Below are 23,973 nucleotides of genomic sequence, written 5' to 3' on the forward strand. Positions count from 1 at the left end.
CTAGAAGGATTCCCCACACCTGGCACGCCCCCCTTGGGCCGGCCACCTCTTCCCTCCCCTCCTTTATATACGTGGACAGGGGGCACCCCAATAGCACAACAGATAATCTCTTAGCCGTGTGCGGTGCCCCCCTCCACAGTTCAACACCTCGGTCATATCGTCGTAGTGCTTAGGTGAAGCCCTGTGCCGGTAACCTCATCATCACCCTCACCCCGCCGTCGTGCTGATGAAACTCTCCCTTGGCCTCAACTGGATCAAGAGTTTGAGGGACGTCACCGCGCTGAACGTGTGCAGATCGTGGAGGTGCCACGCGTTCGGTACATGGATCGGTTGGATCGCGAAGACATTCGACTACATCAACCGCGTTACTAAACGCTTCCACTTTCGGTCTACGAGGGTACGTGGACACGCTCTCCCCGCTCGTTGCTATGCATCACCTAGATAGATCTTGCGTGATCGTAGGAATTTTTTTGAAATTACTATGTTCCCCAACAATAGCAATAAAACATAACGATCATTATGCTAAGCTATCGGATGGGTCTTGTCCATCACATCATTCTCCTAATGATGTGATCCCGTTCATCAAATGACAACACATGTCTATGGTTAGGAAACTTAAGCATCTTTGATTAACGAGCTAGTCTAGTAGAGGCTTACTAGGGACACAGTGTTTTGTCTATGTATCCACACATGTATCAAGTTTCCGGTTAATACAATTCTAGCATGAATAATAAACATTTATCATGATATAAGGAAATATAAAATAACAACTTTATTATTGCCTCTAGGACATATTTCCTTCAGTAGAAGCACTCAGTATCAGGCTTGGGTCTAGCTTTGGGCTTTTTCATGGGAGCGACAAAGTGTTTGCTATTCTTCTTGAAGTTCCTTTTCTGCCCCTTGCCCTTTTTCTTGAAACTAGTGGTTTTGTTAACCATCAACACTTGATGCTCTTTCTTGATTTATACCTTCGTCGATTTCAGCATCATGAAGAGCTTGGGAATTGTTTTCGTTATCCCTTGCATATTATAGTTCATCACGAAGTTCTAGTACCTTGGTGATGGTGACTAGAGAACTCTGTCAATCACTATCTTACCTGGAAGATTAACTCCCACTTGATTCAAGCGATTGTAGTACCCATACATTCTGAGTACATGCTCATTGCCTGAGCTATTCTCCTCCATCTTGTAGGCAAAGTACTTATCAAAGGTCTCATACCTTTCGACATGGGCATGAGTCTGAAATGCCAATTTCAACTCTTGGAACATCTCATATGCTCCATGGCATTCAAAACGTTTTTGAAGTCCCGGTTCTAAGCCGTAAAGCATGGCACACTAAACTATCGAGTAGTCATCATACCAATTTTGCGAATGTTCATAACGTCTGCATCTGCTCCTGCAATAGGTCTGTCACCTAGTGGTGCATCAAGGACATAATTCTTCTGTGCAGGAATGAGGATAATCCTCAGATCACGGACCCAGTCTGCATCATTGCTACTATCATCTTTCAACTTTTCTCTAGGAACATATGAAAAATATATAGGAGCTATATCGTGAGCTCTTGGTCTACAACATAGATATGCAAATACTATCATGACTAAGCTCATGATAAATTAAGTTAAATTAATCAAATTACTTAAGAACTCCCACTTAAATAAACATCCCTCAAGTCATCTAAGTGATAGGTGATCCAAATCAACTAACCCATGTCCGATCATCACGTGATATGGGGTAGTCATCAATGGTGAACATCTCTATGTTGATCATATCTACTATATGATTCACGTTCGACCTTTCGGTCTCAGTGTTCCGAGGCCATATCTGTACATGCTAGGCTCGTCAAGTTTAACCCAAGTATTCTGCATGTGCAAAACTTTCTTGCACCCATTGTATGTGCACGTAGAGTCTATCACACCCGATCATCACGTGGTGTCTTAAGACGACGAACTATAGCAATGGTGCATACTCAGGGAGAACACTTTTACCTTGAAATTTAGTGAAGGGATCGTCTTATAATGCTACCGCTGTACTAAGCAAAATAAGATGCATAAAAGATAAACATCACATGCAATCAACATATGTGACATGATATGGCCATAATCATCTTGTGCTTTTGATCCCCATTGCCAAAGCATCATCTTGATCTCCATAGTCACCAGCTCGACACCTTGATCTCCATAGTCGTCATGATCTCGCTAACTATTGCTTCTACAACTATCGCTAACGCATAGTGATAAAGTAAAGCAATTACATGGCGTTTGCATTTCATACAATAAAGAGACAACCATAAGGCTCATTTTGGTTGCCGATAACTTTTTCAAAACATGATCATCTCATACAATAACATATATCACATCATGTATTGACCATATCGCATCACAACATGCCCTGCAAAAACAAGTTAGACGTCCTCTACCTTGTTGTTGCAAGTTTTACATGGCTGCTACGGGCTTCTAGCAAGAACCGTTCTTACCTACGCATAAAACCACAACGGTGTTTCATCAAGTTTGATGTTTTAACCTTCTACAAGGACCGGCCGCAGTCGAATTCGATTCAACTAAAGTAGGAGAAACAGACACCCGCCAGCCACCTTTATGCAAAACTAGTTGCATGTCTGTCGGTGGAACCAGTCTCATGTACGTGGACATGTAAGGTTGGTCCGGGCCACTTCATCTTACAATACCGCCGAATCAAAATAAGACATTGGTGGTAAGCAGTATGACTATCACTGCCCACAACTATTTGTGTTCTAATCATGCATATCATCTACGCATAGACCTGGCTCATGATGCCACTGTTGGGAATCGTTGCATGGAAAACAAAAAATTTCTATGCACACGCAATTATCTATCCATGGAGATGCATAGCAACGAGGGGGAGAGTGTGTCTACATACCCTCATAGACCGTAAGCGGAAGCGTTTCACAACGCGGTTGATGTAGTCGAACTTTCTTCACGCTCCAACCGATCTAGTACCAAACGCATGGCACCTCCGCGTTCTGCACACGTTCAGCTCGATGACGTCCTCCGCCTTCTTGATCCAGCAAGACGGCGATGTAGTAGATGAGTTCCCACAGCACGATGGCATGATGATGGTGATGGTGAAGTGATCTCCGCAGGGCTTCACCTAAGCACTACGAAAATATGACCGAGGGAGTAAACGGTGGACGGGGGCGCCGCACACAGCTAAGACAATGTTGTGTGTGTTTGTGTGGCGCCCCCTACCCATGTATATATAGGTGGGAGGGGAGGAGGCAACCCCTAGGGCGCCCCAAGAGACCTGGCGGCAGCCCTAGGGCTGCTACCTTGCCCTGCGCCCCCCCCCCTTTCCTTGTAAGAAGAAGGGGGAAGGAAAGAGGGGGGAGATGGAAGGAAAGGGGAGTCCTACTCCACACTTTACTTTCCCTCCCCTCTTTCCTTCTCCTCCTCATAGGGCCGGCCTGTATAGGGGCACACCAGCCCCTTGTGGACTGGTGTGTTCCCTCTCTTGGCCCATAAGGCCCATATCTTTGCCAGGGGTGCCCGAAACTCGTTTTTGGTGACCCGATAAGTACCCGGTACCCTTCGAAACACTTCCGGTGTTCGAATACCATCGTCCTATATATCAATCTTTAACTCTCGGCCATTTCGAGACTCCTCATCATGTCTGTGATCTCATCCAGGACTCCGAACAACATCCGTTCACCAAATCACATAACTCATATAACACGATATGGTCAACGAGAACTATGTAGACATGACCGAGACACCTCTCCGGTCAATAGCCATTAGCGGAACCTGGATGCCCATATTGGCTCCTACATATTCTACGAAGATCTTTATCGGTCAAATCGTTATGACAACATATGTAATTCCCTTTGTCCATCGGTATGTTACTTGCCCGAGATTCGATCGCCGGTATCTCTATACCTAGTTCAATCTCGTTACCGGTAAGTCTCTTTACTCGTTGCATAATACATCACCTCATGACTAACTCCTTAGTCGTTTGCTTGCAAGCTTATGATGTGTATTATCGAGAGGGCCCAGAGATACCTCTCCAATACTCGGAGTGACAAATCCTAATCTCGATCTATGCCAACTCAACAAACACCTTCGGAGATACCTGTAGAGCATCTTTATGATCACCCAGTTATGTTGTGACGTTTGATAGCACACAAGGTATTCCTATGGTATCCGGGAGTTGCATAATCTCATAGTCGAAGGAATAAGTATTTGACATGAAGAAATCAATAGCAATAAAACTGAACGATCATTATGCTAAGCTAACAGATGGGTCTTGTGCATCACATCATTCTCCTAACCGTTATCAAATGACAACTCATGTCCATGGTTAGGAAACCTTAACCATCTTTGATCAATGAGCTAGTCTAGTAGAGGCTTACTAGGGACATGGTATTTGTTTATGTATTCACACATGTATTTAAGTTTCCGATCAATACAATTCTAGCATGAATAATAAACCTTTATCATGAATAAGGAAATATAAAATAACAACTTTATTATTGCCTCTAGGGCATATTTCCTTCACCCGACACTACTTGTCAGCCACATGCGAAAACTGCTAGGTACACTTCTGTGTACCCATAGCAGTTACATTTAATTTATTTTCGAATTAAAAGTATTTCAGAAAATTGTAGAAAATCAATAAAACTTCTAAAATTAATATAAAATAAATCGTAACTCCGATGAAAATAATTTATATATAAAAATGATCAGAAAAATATGATGAATCTGAATATGCCCTCCACATATCTGTCACATGCCTCTAACACGATGAACATGGATTCTTCCCCTTTGATTCATTTGTCCCAAAACTACCAAACACCGGGAAAACATTCCCAGATGTTTTCCCGCTTCGTCTGTAACAAGTAGCACTATGTTAGGTCACACCTAACACTGCATATTCCCATGTCATGCATCATGATGCCTCTGTTTGCTTTATGTTTATTGTTTCTTCGCCCTCTTCTCTCCGGTAGACACCAAAACTGACGCTGCTGCGGTGTACGACTACGGTGTCGACAACCCCTCCTTCTCGGTAGAGCTTCCAAACAAGCAAAACCCCCTTGATAATTTCGATACTGCCTATTATTTCCCTCTATTGCTAGCATTAGAGTAGTGTTACTGTTACTGCCTTACAGTTCATCCTACACTGCTGCACAGCTTGTCCTTGCTGCTATTGTTGATACTTTCACGTGTTATCCTAAATGCTTAGTATAGGTATGCTAGTATTCCATCAGTGGCCCTGTATTCTTGTCCGTCTGCCATGCTATACTATCAGGTCGTGGTCCCTTCGGGCGGTGATCACGAGTATATATATATACATACTATACATGATACATGTTGTGATAAAAGTCGGGTCGGCTCGTAGAGTACCCGTGAGTGATTCACGGACTGGGGGCTAAAAGGACATTTCTCCTGATGGCCCCTGAGTGAATCTTTGCGGCAGAGTGACAGGGCAGGTTGAGACACCTAGGAGAGAGGTGGGCCCGGTCCCTAGTCGTTGTCCGTGGTTACTTAAAAAATAAAACACTTAATGAGATTGGGTATTTGATCTGAGTTGGTCGTTGACCTATATGCACTAACCACCACGCGGGAACAGTTATGGGCACTCGGCGTCGTACTTTTCCTTCCAAAGCTTTTCAGACGTCACAGTTGAGCGGCACGCGCTCGGGTGGTCCGCGTAAGCGCCTACCTGTATAAGGAGGTAGCCAGGACTGATCCCGACCGTCCTCGTAACATGCAGGAGTACAACGGGCGATGGGCCCAAGACCCCTGCGCACTTAGGATGTAGGCTGGCATTTGACCTCTCTGGAGAGCCTAGGTAGGGCTACGACGTGTTGATTTTCTGAGGCCGGGTATTACCCAGGAAAGTGTGTCCAGCCAGAGATGATTGAGCGTGCTGGGTAATGTGGTGCAGTTGATCTGCTCAAATAGTCATGTCCATGGTAATAGGACGACTTGGAGTTGTATTCCGACCTCTTACAACTAAAACCGGATACTTAATAAAACACCCCCAGATAAGTGACAGATACAACCCGGTGATCGCTCTCTCATAGGGAGAGAAGGAGAGGATCTCCGGGTAGGATTATACTATACAATGATACTTGTTACCATGCCAGGTACTCTCTTCTACAGCTTCAAGATGGTGGCTACCAGAAGAAGTAGTCTTTGATAGGACTAGCTTCTCCTCCCTTATTCTGGCATTCTATAGTTTAGTCCATAGATACTACTCATTTATTGATACCGATGCATATGTAGTGTAGATCCGATGTAAGTCTTGCAAGTACTTTCGATGAGTACTCACGGTTGCTTTGCTACCTCTTTCTCCCTATACCCGATTGTCACGACCAGATGGCGGATCCCAGGAGCTAGATGCCACCGCTGATGACTACTACTACCCCGACGGTGCCTACTACTACGTGGAGACCACCGATGTCCATGAGTAGTTAGGAGGCTCCCAGGCATGAGGCCTTGTCTTTTTTATCGTTGTTGCTTTTGTGCTAGCCTTCTTAAGGCAGAGTTGTTTCACTTATGTCTGTACTCAGATATTGTTGCTTTCGCTGACTCATTTGTATTCAAGCCCTTGAGGCCCATGGCTTGTAATATAAAGCTTGTATGACTTAAATTGTGTTTAGAGTTGTGTTGTGATATCTTCCCATGAGTCTCTGATCCTGATCGTGCACAATTGCATGTATGATTAGTGCACAATTGAATCGGGGATGTCACAGAACCATCGTGTATGCAAGAGGGCAATGAAGATGAACGATGTTCAAGGGGGTCATGCATATTAGACGAAGTTCAGTGTGGGGCTAGAGATTTTTAGTTAAGTCTCTTCCCTCACACACACCCCAAAAGTTAATCTAGAAAAAGAATTATCGCCTTGATTCTGCACGTAGGTAGTTAGTGTTATCTGAAAACCCTAGCAACCACGTAGTTAGAATTTACCAAATCAATTAGAGGACGTCTAACTTGGTTTTGTTGGTCTGCATGTGATGTGGTATAGCCTTTGTCATGATAATGGGTTTATGTATGAGATGGTTATGATGTAATGTTAAGAGGCATGCATGTCACGGCATGATGGTTGGAGCCATGGGATTGCCACCTTCAAGTAATGGTCGTAGATATAGCCTAAAGGTTACTCGGAGCACCCGGAGCTTCACCGGGCGCAGGAGAACAAACCGGTGCCATGGCGATAGTTTTCAAAATCTTCGCCACGACAAAGTTTTCAAAGAAAACTTCATGAAGACCTCGGAGGACCATGGAGACGTTCCCTGTGCCCAGAGCTATACCATATCATGCTATTATGAATTGCCTGAGATGTTTATCCCTTTGTTGCTTGCACTCTTTGATTGCGCAGCAGTCAATTATTAGGGTGATCTCTCATAGCTACAATCAAGAGTAGAAGGTGTTGTTCCTAGTGTTGCAACCGTCTATGTAGCATTTCGGAGTATGTCATATCCACATGAGTATGACTGGTATGAGAAGTGTAAGACAGAGATGGTCAGACCATGTGTCCAGATAACACTCGGTTATCTTGAAGTTCTATCAGAATCGTTCTGACCTCGGTGCATGAAGCATCGAAAGATGAACAAGAATCATATGGAGATATGATCAGCAAAGGTTTTGCCCACCAGTCAAAATTCTCGTCATCAGTGATGTCCACATCAATGGCTGAGAACTAGATTTGGATCTTGAATCACTCACTATTAATTATGAGAGATATTAATTTGAGTGGGAGTGCACTTTAAATTAAAATTTATTTAAATGCTAGTGCAAATTAATTATGAATTGTGTCTAAAGTGAATCTTGTGTTTATTGTTGTATATCAATGGCTCGCAATAGTTTAAATTTAGCACCTTTGTTTGAGAACGAATAGTTGGCTGCAAGTGGTGGAAACTATGAGGATTGGATCCACACTCTAAGATATGTTCTCAGAAGCGCTAGGAAAGAATATGTGCTAGATCAACCACTTTGTGAATATCTGGTGCCTGGAGTGTCTCAGGATGTCATCAATGTGTTTATCTCTCGCAAGAATGATTTTACTGTTGTCAAAAGTATAATGCTATCATGCATGGATCAAGAATTACATAAACATTATCAAAAACATAGTACCATCGATATTGTCAAGGCACTAAAAGTTCTGTACCACAAAGATCTAGCTGAAGTCCATAAGATGACTGAAGCAATGGATGAGTGCAAGATAGCTGAAGTTGGTGAGCAAATTGTTAGGCTTCCAGACTATTATGATAGTATTAATGCAATGGAAATTGATTTTCCCAAGACATCGGAGAATGATTTGATCCTTGCTTCGCTTTATGAAGCAATGCTCACAATCAATGAAATCGGGATGCAGAACCAGCAAAAGTTGCTCGTGAACAAAACAGAAGGTTTCAAAAGAAAGTGCAACGCTAAGAGGAACGATGCTGGAGCTTCTTGCAAGAGTATGTTTCTACTGCAAAGAGAAAGGACACTGGAAAAGAAATTGCTTGAAATATCTAGCAGATAAGAACACGTTTTCTGGTAAAGGTATGAAAGTTATACAAGTTAATGTTATAGATATTCTACTCACCGAAAGTTCATTGACTTGGAGAAGGCCTACAATAAGATACTACGGAATGTCATGTGGTGGGCCTTGGAGAAAAACAGTCCCAACAAAGTACATTAACCTCATCAAGGACATGTGCGATAATGTTGTGACAAGTGTTCGAACAAGTGATGGTGACACTGATGACTTCCCTATTAAAATAGGACTGCACTAGGGGTCAGCTTTGAGCCCTTATCTTTTTTTCTTTGGTGATGGATGAGGTCACACGGGGTATACAAGGAGATATCCCGTGGTGTATGCTCTTTACGGATGATGTGGGGCTAGTCAATTATAGTCAAACGGGGGTCAATAGGAAGTTAGAGTTATGCAGACAGACCATGGAATCAAAAGGTTTTAGACTTAGTAGAAGGAGGGGGAGGTTAGCCTTGATGGGCAGGTGGTGCCTCAGGAGGGCACCTTTCAATATTTAGGGTTAATTCTAAAGAAGGATGGGGATATGATGAAGATGTGAACCTTGGAATCAAAGCCAGATGGATGAAGTGTGCCAAGCTTCCGACATTCTCTATGATGAGAGTGCCACAAAAGCTAAACGGCAAGTCGTATAGGACGGTGGTTCGACCCGCAATGTTGTATGACATTCAGTGTTGGGCGACTAAAAGGCGACATGTTCAACAGTTAGGTGTGGCGAAGATGCGCATATTGGATGGATGTGTGGTCACACGAGGAAGGACCGAGTACAAAATGATGATATACCACATAGACTTGGGGTAGCACCGACTGAAGAGAACCTTGTCCAACATCGTCTGAGATGGTTTGGGCATATTCAGTGCAGGCTCCCAGAAGCGTCAGTGCATAGCGGATGGCTAAAGCGTGCTGATAATTTCAAGAGAGGTCGGGGTAGACTGAACTTGACATGAAAGGAGTCCGTAAAGAAAGACCTAAAGGACTAGAATATCACTAGCATGGACAGGGATGCGTGGAAGCTTGCTATTCATGTGCCAGAAGAATGAGTTATTTTGCAAGGTCAACAGTAGTTTATTCCAAAAGGGCAGGGCTACAGTCCAACGACAATAGTTCCTCCATACATGTGGGTCCTCTGTCGAGCCACACAGTCGTGGCTCACTCAGAGCGACTATACCTTGCTAGGCAATCTACAATACTATTCTAAGACCTATGAAGTTTTTGAGGAATAAGCACCCTATCGATCATTAAGGACTTAATATCAACAACTAAATGACCATGACTAAGTGATCTAAGCTAGTACTAGATAAACAAGAAAGTGCGGTAGATGAATTAGACTGCACACATGAAGGAGTCCGTAAAGAAAGACCTAAAGGACTAGAATATCACTAGCATGGAAAGGGATGCGTGGAAGCTTGCTATTCATGTGCCAGAAGAATGAGTTTTTTTGCGAGATCAACAGTAGTTTATTCCAAAAGGGCAGGGCTACAGTCCAATGACAATAGTTCCTCCATACATGTGGGTCCTCTGTCAAGCCACACAGTCATGGCTCACTCAGAGCGACTATACCTTGCTAGGCAATCTACAACACTATTCTAAGACCTATGAAGTTTTTGAGGAATAAACACCCTATCGATCATTAAGGACTTAATATCAACAACTAAATGACCATAACCGAGTGATCTAAGCTAGTACTAGATAAACAAGAAAGTGCAGTAGATGAATTAGACTACACACATGATGGTTGCTGCATATATTGGCGTGCAAGCGCCATACCGATCATCAAAGCATGGATCTCCGCCTCCATGGCATCATTATAGTTAAAGAAGTAGCGGTATGCTGAGAAGATTATTGTACCATCATGTCTCCGTAGAATCATCCCAGCTGTCGGCATACCATCCTCCTCCATGAAATACCCATCCACTGAGAGTCGGGTTGCATGGAGGCGCATGCCACTATAGCACCCTAGTCAGCGGTTGATGTGACGGATGATCCCAATACTCCATCAGTACCACCTTCCCTCTGATCATATCTTTCGTTGAAAACTGTTTTGCTACCTGAATTGAATTCATATAACTGACAAGAAAGTTTGTGAATATAACAGCCGGTGTAGCCTCCTTTACGTGTGTTACATTGGACCGTACTTGCCATATATGCCATATTAGCATAATGATCATGCAACATACTAAATCAGAATAGTTTGCTAGCAGTAGTAGTAGCCAATCATTACCAGCGTCTAGTACCTCCTCTTTGCATGGGATAGGCCAACACCTACCCATTTTATCCCATAGCTCAGCCGCATACATGCATGTAACTAACGCATGATGTGTCCCTTCCTCTTCTCTCCCGCATATACAACACACATCACGCGTGGTTATGTGATGGTGTGCCTTGTTCTTGGCCATAGCTAATGTACCAGCCACCACTTTCCATGCCATGATCTTCATCTTTTGAGGCACACTAGCTTGCCATATCAAGTTCCATAATGGTCGCTCGCCATCCAGATGCACACCGGTAAACTCCTCATCATGTTGTAGTGTGGCCAAACGGTATGCACTACGAACCGTGAACAACCCCGACCGCTCCAGTTGCCAGGCCAGCAAATTGTCTCGGCGCCGTGGTGAGGTTATGATCTTCAGCATTTATATCACATTTGGTTGCCGAAAAACTCGTCTAATCGCTCCTTGATCCAAGCACCATTCTCATCCATGAAATCAGACACACGATTATACCTGCAGTTCCTTTTCGGTGTGATTGGGCAAAGAGATGGGACCCTAGGGCTCCATGGATCCCTCCAAGCTCGGACAGAATTCTTCCATATCACCCCCTTCTTAACAAGCTCTAATCCATACTCAATACCCTTCCAAACTGCAGATGCATTACCAAAGAAGACTATGTCCAACAAGTTCCCATTTGGAAATATTTTGCCTTGAGCAACCTCGCACATAAACTTCCTGGATTATCAATGAGTCGCCAAGCCTATTTTGCCAACAACGCATGATTAGAAGAACGCATATCCCGGAAGCCCATGCCTCCCTTTTGTTTTTGGTAACAATAATTTGTCCCAACTCAACCACACCATCTTCCTTTTGCCTGTATCAACATCGTATGAGTCAAGTCATCACAAAACTGAGGCAGGAAGTTTGAAAATGCTCATAATATATGTGGGGATAGTCTGAGTGACAGACTTTATTAAAATTTCTTTGTTCCCACTAGACGTATATTGTTCACTCCAATTAACAAGCCTCTTTCCTAACCTTGCCTGGATGGCCCCAAATGTTCCTTTATGCATTCTACCATCTGGAATAGGTACTTAGGATCAAACACTTGTTGTGCAATCTCAAGGAAATTCTTCACATCCAATGCAATGGCTTCTGGACAGTTGTCAGAGAAAAGGATGGAACAATTCGAAGGATTTATAACTTGTCCATAGGTGTTCAACAAACCTTTTATCAACTCTGCCAGTTGTATAGAAGCTCTAAAAAATAGTAATGAGTCATCCGCAAATAAAAGATTGAGATAATCGGAGCATTACGACATATCTTCGCCCCTTCTAATCCTTATGTTGTCACTGATTTATTTATCAAGCCAGAAGAATGAGTTGATAGCGAGATCTTCTGGATTTCACCTCTAACCTACCCCAACTTGTTTGTTGCTGTTGATGTTTGTTGTTTTATTCTCTATCAATTTTTACTTTTAACAATTGTTGTTGTTGTTGTTTGTTGTTTTATTCTCTATCAATTTTTACTTTTAACAGTTTTGCAAGTTGGCTGGATGAAAGTGCACCGCTGACAACGTGAATCCTTCAAGGATGACAAACATTGTTGTAAGTCTAATGCATGTCGTTGCAAGGTCAATTGGTGTGCTCCAAGTTGGATGTAATTCTAGTTTAGATAAAAATCACAATAACCGCGCCCATTAAACTGGACTTCCTTAGCTCATCTAGTTGACGGTGGTCTCTATATACTTCAATATGCCGACGATACAGTTCTCTTCATGGATCATGACCTCGAGAAAGCGAGAAATCTGAAATTAATTTTATCAGCATTCGAGCAACTCTGAGGTCTGAAGATCAACTTTCATAAAAGTGAATTGTTTTGTTTTGGCAAGGCTCAAGACGAGGCCCACCTGTACGCTGAACTGTTTGGATATGGGTTGGGCCAATTTTCAATCACATATTTGGGGATATCGATACATTATCGGAGACTCACAGATGCTGAATGGAAACACATCGAGGAGTGATGTCTGCTAGACTACGTCGGTATTTCCCCAAAGGGGAAGGGATGATGCAGCACAGCGACGGTAGGTATTTCCCTCAATGATGAGACCGAGGTTATCAAACCAGTAGGAGAACCAAGCAATACTACATAAACAACACCTGCACACAAATAACAAATACTTGCAACCCGACGTATTAAAGGGGTTGTCAATCCCTTTCAGGTAACGGCGCCAAAAATTGGCAAACGGACATGAGAAAGTTTTAATAATTTGATAGATAGATCTCGCGGGAACGCGAGATAAAATAAATTGCAGCAAGGTATTTTTGTATTTTTGGTTTAATAGATCTGAAAATAAAAGCAAAGGAAAATAGATCACAAAGGCAAATATAATAAAGAAGAGACCCGAGGGGCGTAGATTTCACTAGTGGCTTCTCTCGAGAAAAATAGCAAACGGTGGGTAAACGAATTACTGTTGGGCAATTGATAAAACTTCAAATAACCATGATGATATCCAGGCAATGATCATTATATAGGCATCACGTCCAAGATTAGTAGACCGACTCCTGCCTGCATCTACTACTATTACTCCACATATCGACCGCTATCCAGCATGCATCTAGTGTATTAAGTTCATGGACAAATGGAGTAATGCAATAAGAACGATGAAATGATGTAGACAAGATCTATTTATGTAGAAACAGACCCTATCTTGTTATCCTTAATGGCAACGATACATACGTGTTGGTTCCCCTTCTGTCACTGGGATCAAGCACCGTAAGATCGAACCCATCACAAAGCACATCTTCCCATTGCAAGATAAATAGATCAAGTTGGCCAAACAAAACCCAAATATCGGAGAAGAAATATAAGGCTATAAGCAATCATGCATATAAGAGATCAAAGAAGACTCAAATAACTTTCATGGATAAAAAGATAGATCTGATCATAAACTCAAAGTTCATCAGATCCCAACAAACGCACCACAAGAAGAGTTACATCATATGGATCTCTAAGAGACCATTGTATTGAGAATCAAACGAGAGAGAGGAAGCCATCTAGCTACTAACTACGAACCCGTAGGTCTACAAAGAACTACTCACGCATCATCGGAGAGGCGCCGATGGACATGATGAACCTTTTCGTGATGGTGTCTAGATTGGATCTGGTGGTTCTGGAACTTACGGCGGCCGGAATTGATTTTCGTCGACTCCCCTAGGGTTTCTGGAATATTGGGGTATTTATAGAGTAAAGAGGCAGTTCGGGAGGCAACCGAGGTGGGCACAACCCACCAGGGCGCTCTTGGGCCTCCAGGCGTGCCCTGGTGAGTTGTGCTCCCCTTGGAGCACCCCCTAGGTGCTTCTTCGGCTCACTGGATGTCTTCTGGTCCATAAAAAATTCACAAAAAGTTTCGTTGTGTTTGGACTCCGTTCGGTATTGATTTCCTGCGATGTAAAAAACATGCAGAAAACAACAACTGGCAGTTGGCACTATTCAATAGATTAGTACCAAAAACTAATATAAAATGACTACCAAATGATTATAAAACATCCAAGAATGATAATATAACAGCATGGAACAATCAAAAATTATAGATTGCAGCTGGACCGGCTTGTTGTGGCAAACATTAACAAAAGTTTCTATTGCTCGCAAAAATTCGTCATGGAATCACATTCCTATGAATTTTTGCGAGCACTGAAAACTTCTGTCAATGTTTGTCACAAACAAATTTCAGATATCTTTTGATTTTAAACTCTGCCTCCATGAATGCTCTAGATCTTTCTGCATGATGTTAAGATGGCACCTGAAGCTAACGTGGCGCGATAACCATTTCCACAAATCCGGCTGGACTATCTTGGCACCGGGACACGGTACGTCACATTTTTTCTGAAAAGGGGCTAACATTGTAGTTGGTCCAGCTGCAATGTTAGAGACTATTTCTTATGGATTTCACCCCTAACCTACCCCAACTTGTTTGGTGTTGCTGTTGTTTGCTATTTTATTCTCTATCAATTTTTACTTTTAACAATTGTTGTTGTTGTTGTTGTTGTTGTTGTTGTTGTTGTTGTTGTTGTTGTTGTTGTTGTTGTTGTTGCTGTTGTTTGTTGTTTTATTCTCTATCAATTTTTACTTTTAACAGTTGTTGTTGTTGTTGTTGTTGTTGTTGTTGTTGTTGTTGTTGTTGTTGTTGTTGTTGTTGTTGTTGTTGTTTTATTCTCTATCAATATTTACTTTTAACAGTTTTGCAAGTTGGCTAAATGAAAGTGCACAGCTAAGAACGTGAATCCTTCAAGGATGACAAACATTGTTGTAAGTCTAACACATGTCGTTGCAAGGTCAATTGGTGTGCTCCAAGTTGGATGTAATTCCGGTTTAGATAAAAATTACAATAACCACGCCCATTAAACTGGACTTCCTTCGCTCATCTAGTTGATGGTGGTCTCTATGTACTTCAATATGCCGACAATATGATTCTCTTCATGGATCATGACCTCGAGAAAGCGAGAAATCTGAAATTAGTTTTACCAACATTCGAGCAACTCTTAGGTCTAAAGATCAACTTTTATAAAATTGAATTGTTTTGTTCTGGCAAGGCTCAAGACGAGGCCCACCTATGCGCTGAACTATTTGGATATGGGTTGGGCCAGTTTCCATTCACATATTTGGGGATACCAATACATTATCGGAGACTCACAAAGTTGAATGGAAACACATTGAGGAGAGACTACAAAAATGACTTCCAGTTGCCCAAAGAAGTTTTACATAGATTGGATTATTTCCGGTCAAGATTCTTTTGAGAAGGAGATAGCGAGCGAAAGAAATATCGAGCAACAAAATGGAGTGTGGTTTGCCGTCTCAAAGACCAAGGTGGGTTGGATATTCATGACCTTGAGGTTAAGAATATGGCCCTCCTCGGCAAATGCTTGTTTAAATTACTGACGGAAGATGGTGTATGGCAAAACCTCACGAGGAGCAAATATGTGGGTTCCAAGGCGGTATCCCAAGTATACAGGAAGCCCGGAGATTCTTACTTTTGGGCGGGTCTAATGACTACGAAGAAATATTTCTTCTCCTATGGATCGTTCTCGATTAAGGACGACTCAGAAATTATATTCTGGGAGGACAAGTGGCTAGGAAATGCCATACTCCGGGAACAATATCCTGCTTTATACAACATTGTTCGTCACAAGTGTGATACTATCGCCACGGTAATGGAACCATTTCCGCCAAATGTGACGTTCAGAAGAGATTTAAATGGACCCAGACTCCAATCATGGTACATCCTGCTCCAACTGTTGTCCATAGTGCATTTGTCATATGGGTCTGATGTATTTCGATGGAACCTACATGGGAATGGGCAATTCTTAGTGGAGTCTATGTATAGAGCATTAATCCAGTCTAATGTGCCAGATGATAATAACAAGAAGATCTAAAAGATGAAGATACCTCTTAAGAATAAAATATTTGCATGGTATCTTCATCGAGGAGTCATTCTGACTAAAGATAATCTTATCAAGAGGAAATGGCATGGAAGTACGCAATGTATTTTTTAACATCACAATGAGACAATAAAACATTTATTCTTCCAATGCAAATTGGCTCGGTCTATATGGTCAATCATCCACATAACTTCTGGCTTGTATCCTCCTTGTAGTGTTGCTAATGTATTTGGCAACTGGTTATATGAGATTGATCATAGGTGTAGAACTCTTCTTAGGGTGGGAGCGCTTGCTGTTATTTGGTCGCTTTGGCTACGTAGAAATGATAAGGTTTTAAACGATAAAAGTACTTCTCTAATACAGACTATCTACACATGTGTCGAGACTCTTCGTTTACGGTTCTCTCTACAACGCGTGGAGAATCAAGACCTATTTTTGGAGGTGTGTACTCGATTAGAGGATGCGACGAGGAATACTTTTACTCAACATGGATGGCAGCATGATCTTAGGATTGACCCACCTTCGCTTTAGGCATTATATGAACTCTACATGTTTCTTTGTATTCCTTTTTTTATTTTTCATTTATATGAGAGGATTTTGTTTGACTGTGTGCATTTTAATTATGTAGAGTGCATCTTAATTATGTAGAGACCGGCTGCAATGTTAGCCCTTTTTCGGAAAAAAAGTGACGTACCGTGTCCCGGTGCCAAGATAGTCCAGCCGGCCTTGTGGAAATGGTTATCAAGCCACGTTTGATTTAGGTGCCATCTTAACATCATGCAAAAAGATCTAGAGCATTCATGCACGCAGAGTTTAAAATCAAAAGATATCTGAAATTTGTTTGTGACAAACATTGACAGAAATTTTCAGTGCTCGCAAAAATTCATAGGTATGTGATTCCTTGACGAATTTTTGCAAGCACTAGAAACTTTTGTTAATGTTTGCCACAACAAAATCTCAGACTTTTTTATTTATTTTTTCAGTTTTACTGTTCACCAATCTCAAATGAGCTTGGGAGCAGAAAGACACTTTCGAAGCACTCATTCATTTTTTACCACTGAAATTTCGCTGGTAGTGCACCACTTATATTCATTTATCTTCCCCAACATGTTTCTCAATATTAAAGCCGCTTACTTCTGATAATGCAAATAGTATTAAATAGGATGGATGGCATGCAGACTTCTTTTCAGCTAGCACCATACAAGTTGAATTACGAACTTAAGCCTTATTATTAATATTGCATATTCATTTTTATTCTATTAGTGATTCCTTGCCATGTTGAATGGAGGATGTCGATGTGGGCATGTGGAGGGCCTTAAACCATGCTTATTGACCTAGATGCATTGATTTTTTTCCCATTGCAACACTTGCTACTAAATAAAATATAATATACTCCCTCCCTCCGAAAAAGCTCGTCCCTCAAATAGATGTATCTAGCATCAAATTAGTGCTAGATACAAACATTTGAAGGACAATTTGGGACAAGGTTTTCGGACGAAGGGAGTAGATATTAAATCCTACTACCTCCGTCTTGGTGTATTGGTCCCCTTTATAATTTATGCCAAATTTTGACCAAATATTTAGCTAATAAAATATTAATGCATGTCAACAAAAATTATATCATTGGATTCGTATTTGAACATAGTTTTCAATTATATATTTTTTTGACATGCATGAACATCTTGTTAGTTAAATTTATAGTCAAAATTTGGCACAAAATACAACGGGAACCAATAAACCAGGACAGAGGTAGTAGAAGCCATGGAAGCATGCCAAGTTGCACAATCATGGTGTCCACTAAACTTGATGCAAGGGCAATAAACTTAGGTCATACAAGGAGTGCCCTCTGGCTCTAGATACATTCTTTGTCAACAAATACTTATCTATGACAAGAATGAAGTCGTGCATGTCATGTGGTTCAGCTAGCACTCCATATCTCTACTCCTATAAAAAAGGGAGTTGAGGGTGATGGTGTGTCTGCCTCTTACCATCCCGGCCGTCCGATATGGAATAAAAGGCTAAGATAGAGATATCACGCCGCACCGAGTCTCCTTCTATCGCGAAAGAAACCGAGTCTTCGAGAAACCATCACGAATTCCTTGCCGCCAGAATCTCGCGCCGGTCAAACTCTATCGCACGAGCTCGCTCTAGCGACCCCGGCCACTCTCGGATCAGGAGGATTGGGGTTCAGCGCTAGCTGCTGCTGCCTACCGCCGCGCACACGGGCGCGCCCCAGCCACCCTGCCCGCTCTCAGATCGGGGGGATTTGGGTTCGGCGCCAGCTACTGCTGCCTACGGGCGATCTCCGCGGCGGCGGAGGAGAAGGAAAAGAGAGATGGAGTGGCTCCTGTAGAAGCTCAAGGGGCCCGAGGCCTACCCCAAGGCCAACGAGGACTTCTACAAGCTCACACTCTGGCGTCGTTGTCATGCTCATCTCCGCCCTCGTCATGTTACTCCTCTTCGTCTCCGAGACCAGTAACTAAGGCTGGCCATAGTGGGAGTAACATAAGTAGTATCATGCACTTGGGACTCACAAACATGCTTATGTGGCACACAATTGGTTATAGTAACATACGTAGATACCGTAACATAATAAATATGGTGCTACTATGTGTCATGCATGGCAATAAATGAAACCATCTATGATACTATGCACTATAGAGGTAGTAACATAGACTAGTAACATATGCATGTTACTAGTCTAAGTTACTCCCCACTATGACCAGCCTAAGTGACGCTTCTCCTCTTCTTCGGCCTGCAATGGCATCGGCGGAATTTGAGGTCCACGGTCCTGAAAACATGTCCAATTATACTACTACTTGCTAGGTGACTTTGGGAATTAATGGTTTGCGTCAGCTCGGATTGCGGCAACTCTCGATTCCAGTGATGCGTATTTGGTACCTTGCTGCGCTTGGCATTGCCGCTGATTGCAATGGTTGAGCTGTTGGAAGATTCTTGAAAAGTTGTACATGTTTCTGTTGCCGGATCCAAGAAATTGGTCATTTTTTCAGAGCAGAGATGATGTGCATGAGATTCGTACAGTTGTGTGATTGAAACCATAATCTCTCCTTGACATGTGAATTTGTGAAATGTTTGGAAACAAGTTGGCTGTGGATCTGCAAATTACCGAACTATGGATTTAGCCTTTATATTTGACTCTTTGCAGAATTTTGTACTTCATCCTTGGTGAAATTCCTTCTACTCCATCCCTTCGCGTTGTTACCAGATTTGCTATGCAAATATCCAGACTGTTTTTTCGTTGTGATCTGTGCCAGATTTTTCTACATGACATCAAGATAAGTAGAGCAGCTTGATCAAGAATGGATAAGTGTCTTCTTAAGTAGTGAAGTTCTCGGATCCCACACTCAATGAATAAAGGTACGCTTTTCTTCCATGTTGTATCAAGATCAGAGGCATCCAGTATGCTCTACTTTATTAGTTTGTTAGCTCGGTAATTCAGCTCGGGTCATTCCTTGGTATTCAGTGTGCCAACATTGTGCATTACTTGAATAAATCACCAGTTCAAATCCATTCAGTTAATTGGATTAGGCATAGCTCTCGAAAACATTTCAAGTAAAGTTTACACGGAGTTATTTGTTCCATGTAAACAGTAGGACTCAATTTTGCTTCAGATGTATGCTTTTGGGTGGATGAACACTTGGTTAAGGAATCTTATGAGGTACTCCCTCTGTCCGACAATATAAGACGTCTCATATTGTGGCACGGGAGAAGTACTTTTTTAGTTCTTTTTTAAAATTTGGAGAGGTAAGAGCAGAGGAAAAGGCAAAAGCTGGTCCATGAAGTTGAATTTCAGTTCAGAGCCTACTACACGTTCGGTTGTTGCTCATTGAAGGCAGAAGAGGGATTCGATTAATCTTCCTTCTCATGATCGAAAGATAAGAAATCCTTGTGGTGTTGATAGAAGGGGTTCACCTTAATAAAAAGGCTGCTGGACATGGTTAAGCAACTGTCCTTTCTTGATTCATCCAAAGACAGGGGAGGGCATTAAAATAAACAATTGGTGTGAAACAGTTGTACATGATTGATTACAATATGGTCAAGTTTTGTAAGTGTATGGCTGTGAGAAATGCATGTATGGTTTAATTCTCTAATTAATGTAGGTATTGTCAGAACTTCCGGTTCACTAATGTTGACCTATTCATTTTCCTTTTGTCCATTTTGCTCAATGAGCTGAATTGTTTAATTGACCGTTGGCTTTATCATATTAGTGGAACAATTTGTAAGTTGTGTTATACATTGTGAAAGAAGACGTTAACAGATTTGCAGAAGTGAGCTATGTTTTCATTTTAATTTATGTAACACATCTTATATATGAAGTTTAAATGTCCACTCTTTCATGTATTTTTATCATTTTTAAATATTCTGTTATGCTTGATCTCTACCATCTTCATCATCGAAGATCACAACATTTGTTCCGTTGCAACGCACGGACAACTTGCTAGTCAGGTACAATATCTGAAAGTTTCATGCTACATCAACACATACTTGATCAGCAAGGCTTGAGTGCTATTTAAAAAAAGGAAATACACAATTGTACTGAATCATGCAAAATTTGTGCTGGACAATATTAACTTATAACGAAAAGCATTGGAAGGAGTAGGTAAGAACAATACAAAAACAAATATGTATTAATGCAGAATTTTGATTGCAACACTTGCACACAAGAAATTGGACAACATTTATTAGATCACATCACATACGATATGATGGCTTGTTGCTATGAAGATCTGATGCGCAACAGTGATTCCACAAATGGCACCATATAGTGGGCAACAAAGAGTGAACCAATGGTGAATTTTCTGCCGTTCTGGAGATCATACAACATGTCACGCATGTTGATTATTTCTTCAAGAGATTCATTATGGAGGTCACACCTGAGAAGGTAGCGCGCATCAATGGAGAGGAATATCTTGTCCGGGTCAGTTGACGCACATGCAAAGGCAAGAAGATTTCTTGGTATCGGCAGACTGACACGGCGGCATAGTGACCAAGTCAGATTTGGCCCATCTTCCGCTAACCAAATGGCAATCTCCCACGGAGTGGGAGAGTGGATATAGCATAACTTTCCACCTAGTGCAGATAGTGCATCATTCTTGCCTAGATGATCACTACATGGAGGGTTAGGGTGCACCGTAAATGTTTCATCAAGTAAACTAAATCGAAGGATGACATTCGAGATAACCTTGCCATGTGCCATGGACTTGAGAGCACTCCAAAAGAAGACCCCTGGGAGACAAATTGGAGTCCTGGCCTTGATAGGGTATGGTGGATCCACAGTGGCCTTCCATACCCAAGCTTCTTCTTTGCTGTCACCACCGAATGTTAAGATCTCATGTCCACTGCTGTATTCTCTAGTGGTGCCTCCTTCCCCATCTATTTGCAGAGTATCTCTGTACGAGCGGATGAAGTGCCTCGCCACCTTGTAGGTACCACTCCAAGGATCAAAGCCAAAGGCGACCCTGTGCTCAAAGAGAACACTTGGGCTTCCAGGTGGCAACTCAACAAACTCTCTAGTGGCCGGGTTGCAGATGAAAATTTTCCCCATTATGCAAGGGATCAATATCAGGCCATCACAATGGAGAGGAATGCTGAACACAGGGATCCCATAGGGATGAAATTCCTTTCGGAAGATAAGCTCCGCACACTTGCTTTCCCCTGGCTGGAAGCTGAAGATACTGAGTAATCTAGAACACGCCTTCCGTCGGTCCTCCTGATACTTGCGTGGCACGAGGACCATGGTCGACCTTGTTCGCTTGGAAAGCTCCAGGTGCCAGCGCACGAAACTGATGCTGGTTAATGTGGTGCGCCATGACTTGCAGACGGTTTGGAAGCGCACAAGGGACTTCACAGGAAGAAGTACGAGTATCTGAAAGAAGATTATATCATCTGGGATGAAGCTGCTACTGCCGGAGGCTAAAGGTGCTGATTCCGGCGACATAGCCATCCGCCGGGGTCGTTTAGGAATCGGCGGCTTCATATCGTTGTTTCCGGTCAACATGAATTGGCCGTGCCCTGCGTATTCATAGGCATATATAGTGGTCAGATAAGAGTGCCTACTAATCCGACCCGACTCGGAATTTGTATCCAAAGGAACCTCGACTCCTAATAATGACAAAACAAACCACAAACGAGTCGAATAAGGACCAGGAAAAACAAATCATTTTGCTAAGCTATAATCGAATTTGAAAAAATGTATCCTATGAAAAGAATGATTGAAATTTATAAAACGAGAGCAGATGCAGATGCAGATCTACACCGGCCTAACTAATAGCAAAATCAATAGGAAAGGAGAACAGAAGGGAGGGTAACCTGGACGATAGCGCCGAAACGAACATCACGGTAGAACCCGTCGGCCGAAAATCGGGATTGAAGGAGGACAAGAGCTGGCCGGTCCCGTCATCCCTTATAATTTCACGTGCTTAGCCGCCGCCCCTGCGTTCTTGCTAACCCTAGCCACAGTTTTGGGATAGACCTGAGTGGGCCTGGAAGCACATGGGCCAAAAATTCTCTCTCAACAACGGCCCTTTACCACGTTTCCGAAAGTGACCTCCTATATGCCGCATTTTGCTGCCACTCAAAAAAAAAATATGCCGCATTTTGCGGCCAGGTCGCGCAACGCACAGGGGGCATGCGATGCTCTAGCCACTGCGCCAGGCTAGCTACTCTGAAAGAATAGCAGCGGCAGAGCAGTTTAAATAAACTGCCGCAGCAGCGAAAAATAAAAACCAATTCAGCCCATTCCATAAATTAAAATTTGTGGGCAAGGGATCGAACTCGAGTACTCTGGATAGGGAAGCGTGTCAATGGCCACTGTACTATCTACTCCCTCCGTTCGAAATTACTTGTCGCGAAAATGGATGTATTTAGAACAAAAATACGTCTAGATACATCCATTTCTGCGACAAGTAATTCCTAACGGAGGGAGTAATATTTAGCGACTACAATGGCAGCCTGGAGTATATGAACTATAACCCGTTGCACATTAAAAATTATTTTAAATTTTGAAACATAATTTTTTTTAAAAGACACTCTTTTTGAAACGCAAACATTGCTAGGGGACTCAATTTTTTAAAACAAAACCGGAACAAAAAATTGAATACATGAATATATTTAAATTATGAACTACTTTTCATAAACACAAAACATATTTTGAAAATAATATTTTTTTTGGAAAACAGAACATTTTTAAAATAAAACTATTTTAGAAAAAGTCGAGCATTTTTTTAATTTGGCAATGGATTTCGAAAACATGACTCTTTTTTAAATTTTTGAAAAACAATTCAAAACTGCAGTATTTTTGGAATATGTGAACAATTCTCGGAAACAGGAACAATTTTTTGAATTAGTGAAACAATTAAACATGCAGACAATTTCTTGAATTTGTGAACATTTTTTGAATATGTGAAAAAATATGAAAAGGAAAAAAATTTGAATTTCCAAAAGATTTTTCGAAAACATGGACATTTTTTAAAACATGAACGATTTTTGAATCCTGAGAACAAATTTGGAAGCGCGAACTATTTTTTAAAGCACGAACATTTTAAATCATAGAGCAAATTTTGAAAAGGAGAACAATTTTGAAAATCCTGAACAAATTTGGAAGTGCGAACACTTTTTTTAAAGCATGAACATTTTTTGAATCTTGAGAACAAATTTTGAAATGGAGAACAATTTTGAAATATCCCGAACAAATTTGGAAGTGTGAACATTATTTTTAAAGCACGAACATTTTTTGACTTGAGAACAAATTTTGAAAGGAGAACAATTTTTAAAAATCCCGAACAAATTTGG

General features: G+C 41.8%; 1 protein-coding gene across 3 annotated transcripts; it reads right to left on the reverse strand.

Moving 5' to 3' along the window:
* Positions 1-20,752: 20,752 nt before the first annotated feature.
* LOC119321876 (putative F-box protein At2g02030) lies at positions 20,753-22,637 on the reverse strand. 3 transcript variants are annotated; one of them, XM_037595390.1, is made up of 3 exons: positions 22,492-22,637; positions 21,365-22,194; positions 20,753-21,279 (listed from the first exon to the last, which is right to left on the reverse strand). In XM_037595390.1, the coding sequence occupies exons 2-3, from the start codon at positions 22,178-22,180 to the stop codon at positions 21,253-21,255; spliced, it is 843 nt and encodes a 280-aa protein (XP_037451287.1). In that variant the 5' UTR covers positions 22,181-22,194; positions 22,492-22,637; the 3' UTR covers positions 20,753-21,252. The 3 variants fall into 3 exon arrangements, with proteins under 3 accessions (XP_037451287.1, XP_037451288.1, XP_037451286.1); XM_037595391.1 differs by having other exon boundaries at positions 20,753-21,290; XM_037595389.1 differs by having other exon boundaries at positions 20,753-22,194.
* Positions 22,638-23,973: the final 1,336 nt, after the last annotated feature.

This window comes from Triticum dicoccoides, chromosome 6B, assembly GCF_002162155.2.
Source record: "Triticum dicoccoides isolate Atlit2015 ecotype Zavitan chromosome 6B, WEW_v2.0, whole genome shotgun sequence".
NCBI classification, from domain to species: domain Eukaryota; kingdom Viridiplantae; phylum Streptophyta; class Magnoliopsida; order Poales; family Poaceae; genus Triticum; species Triticum dicoccoides.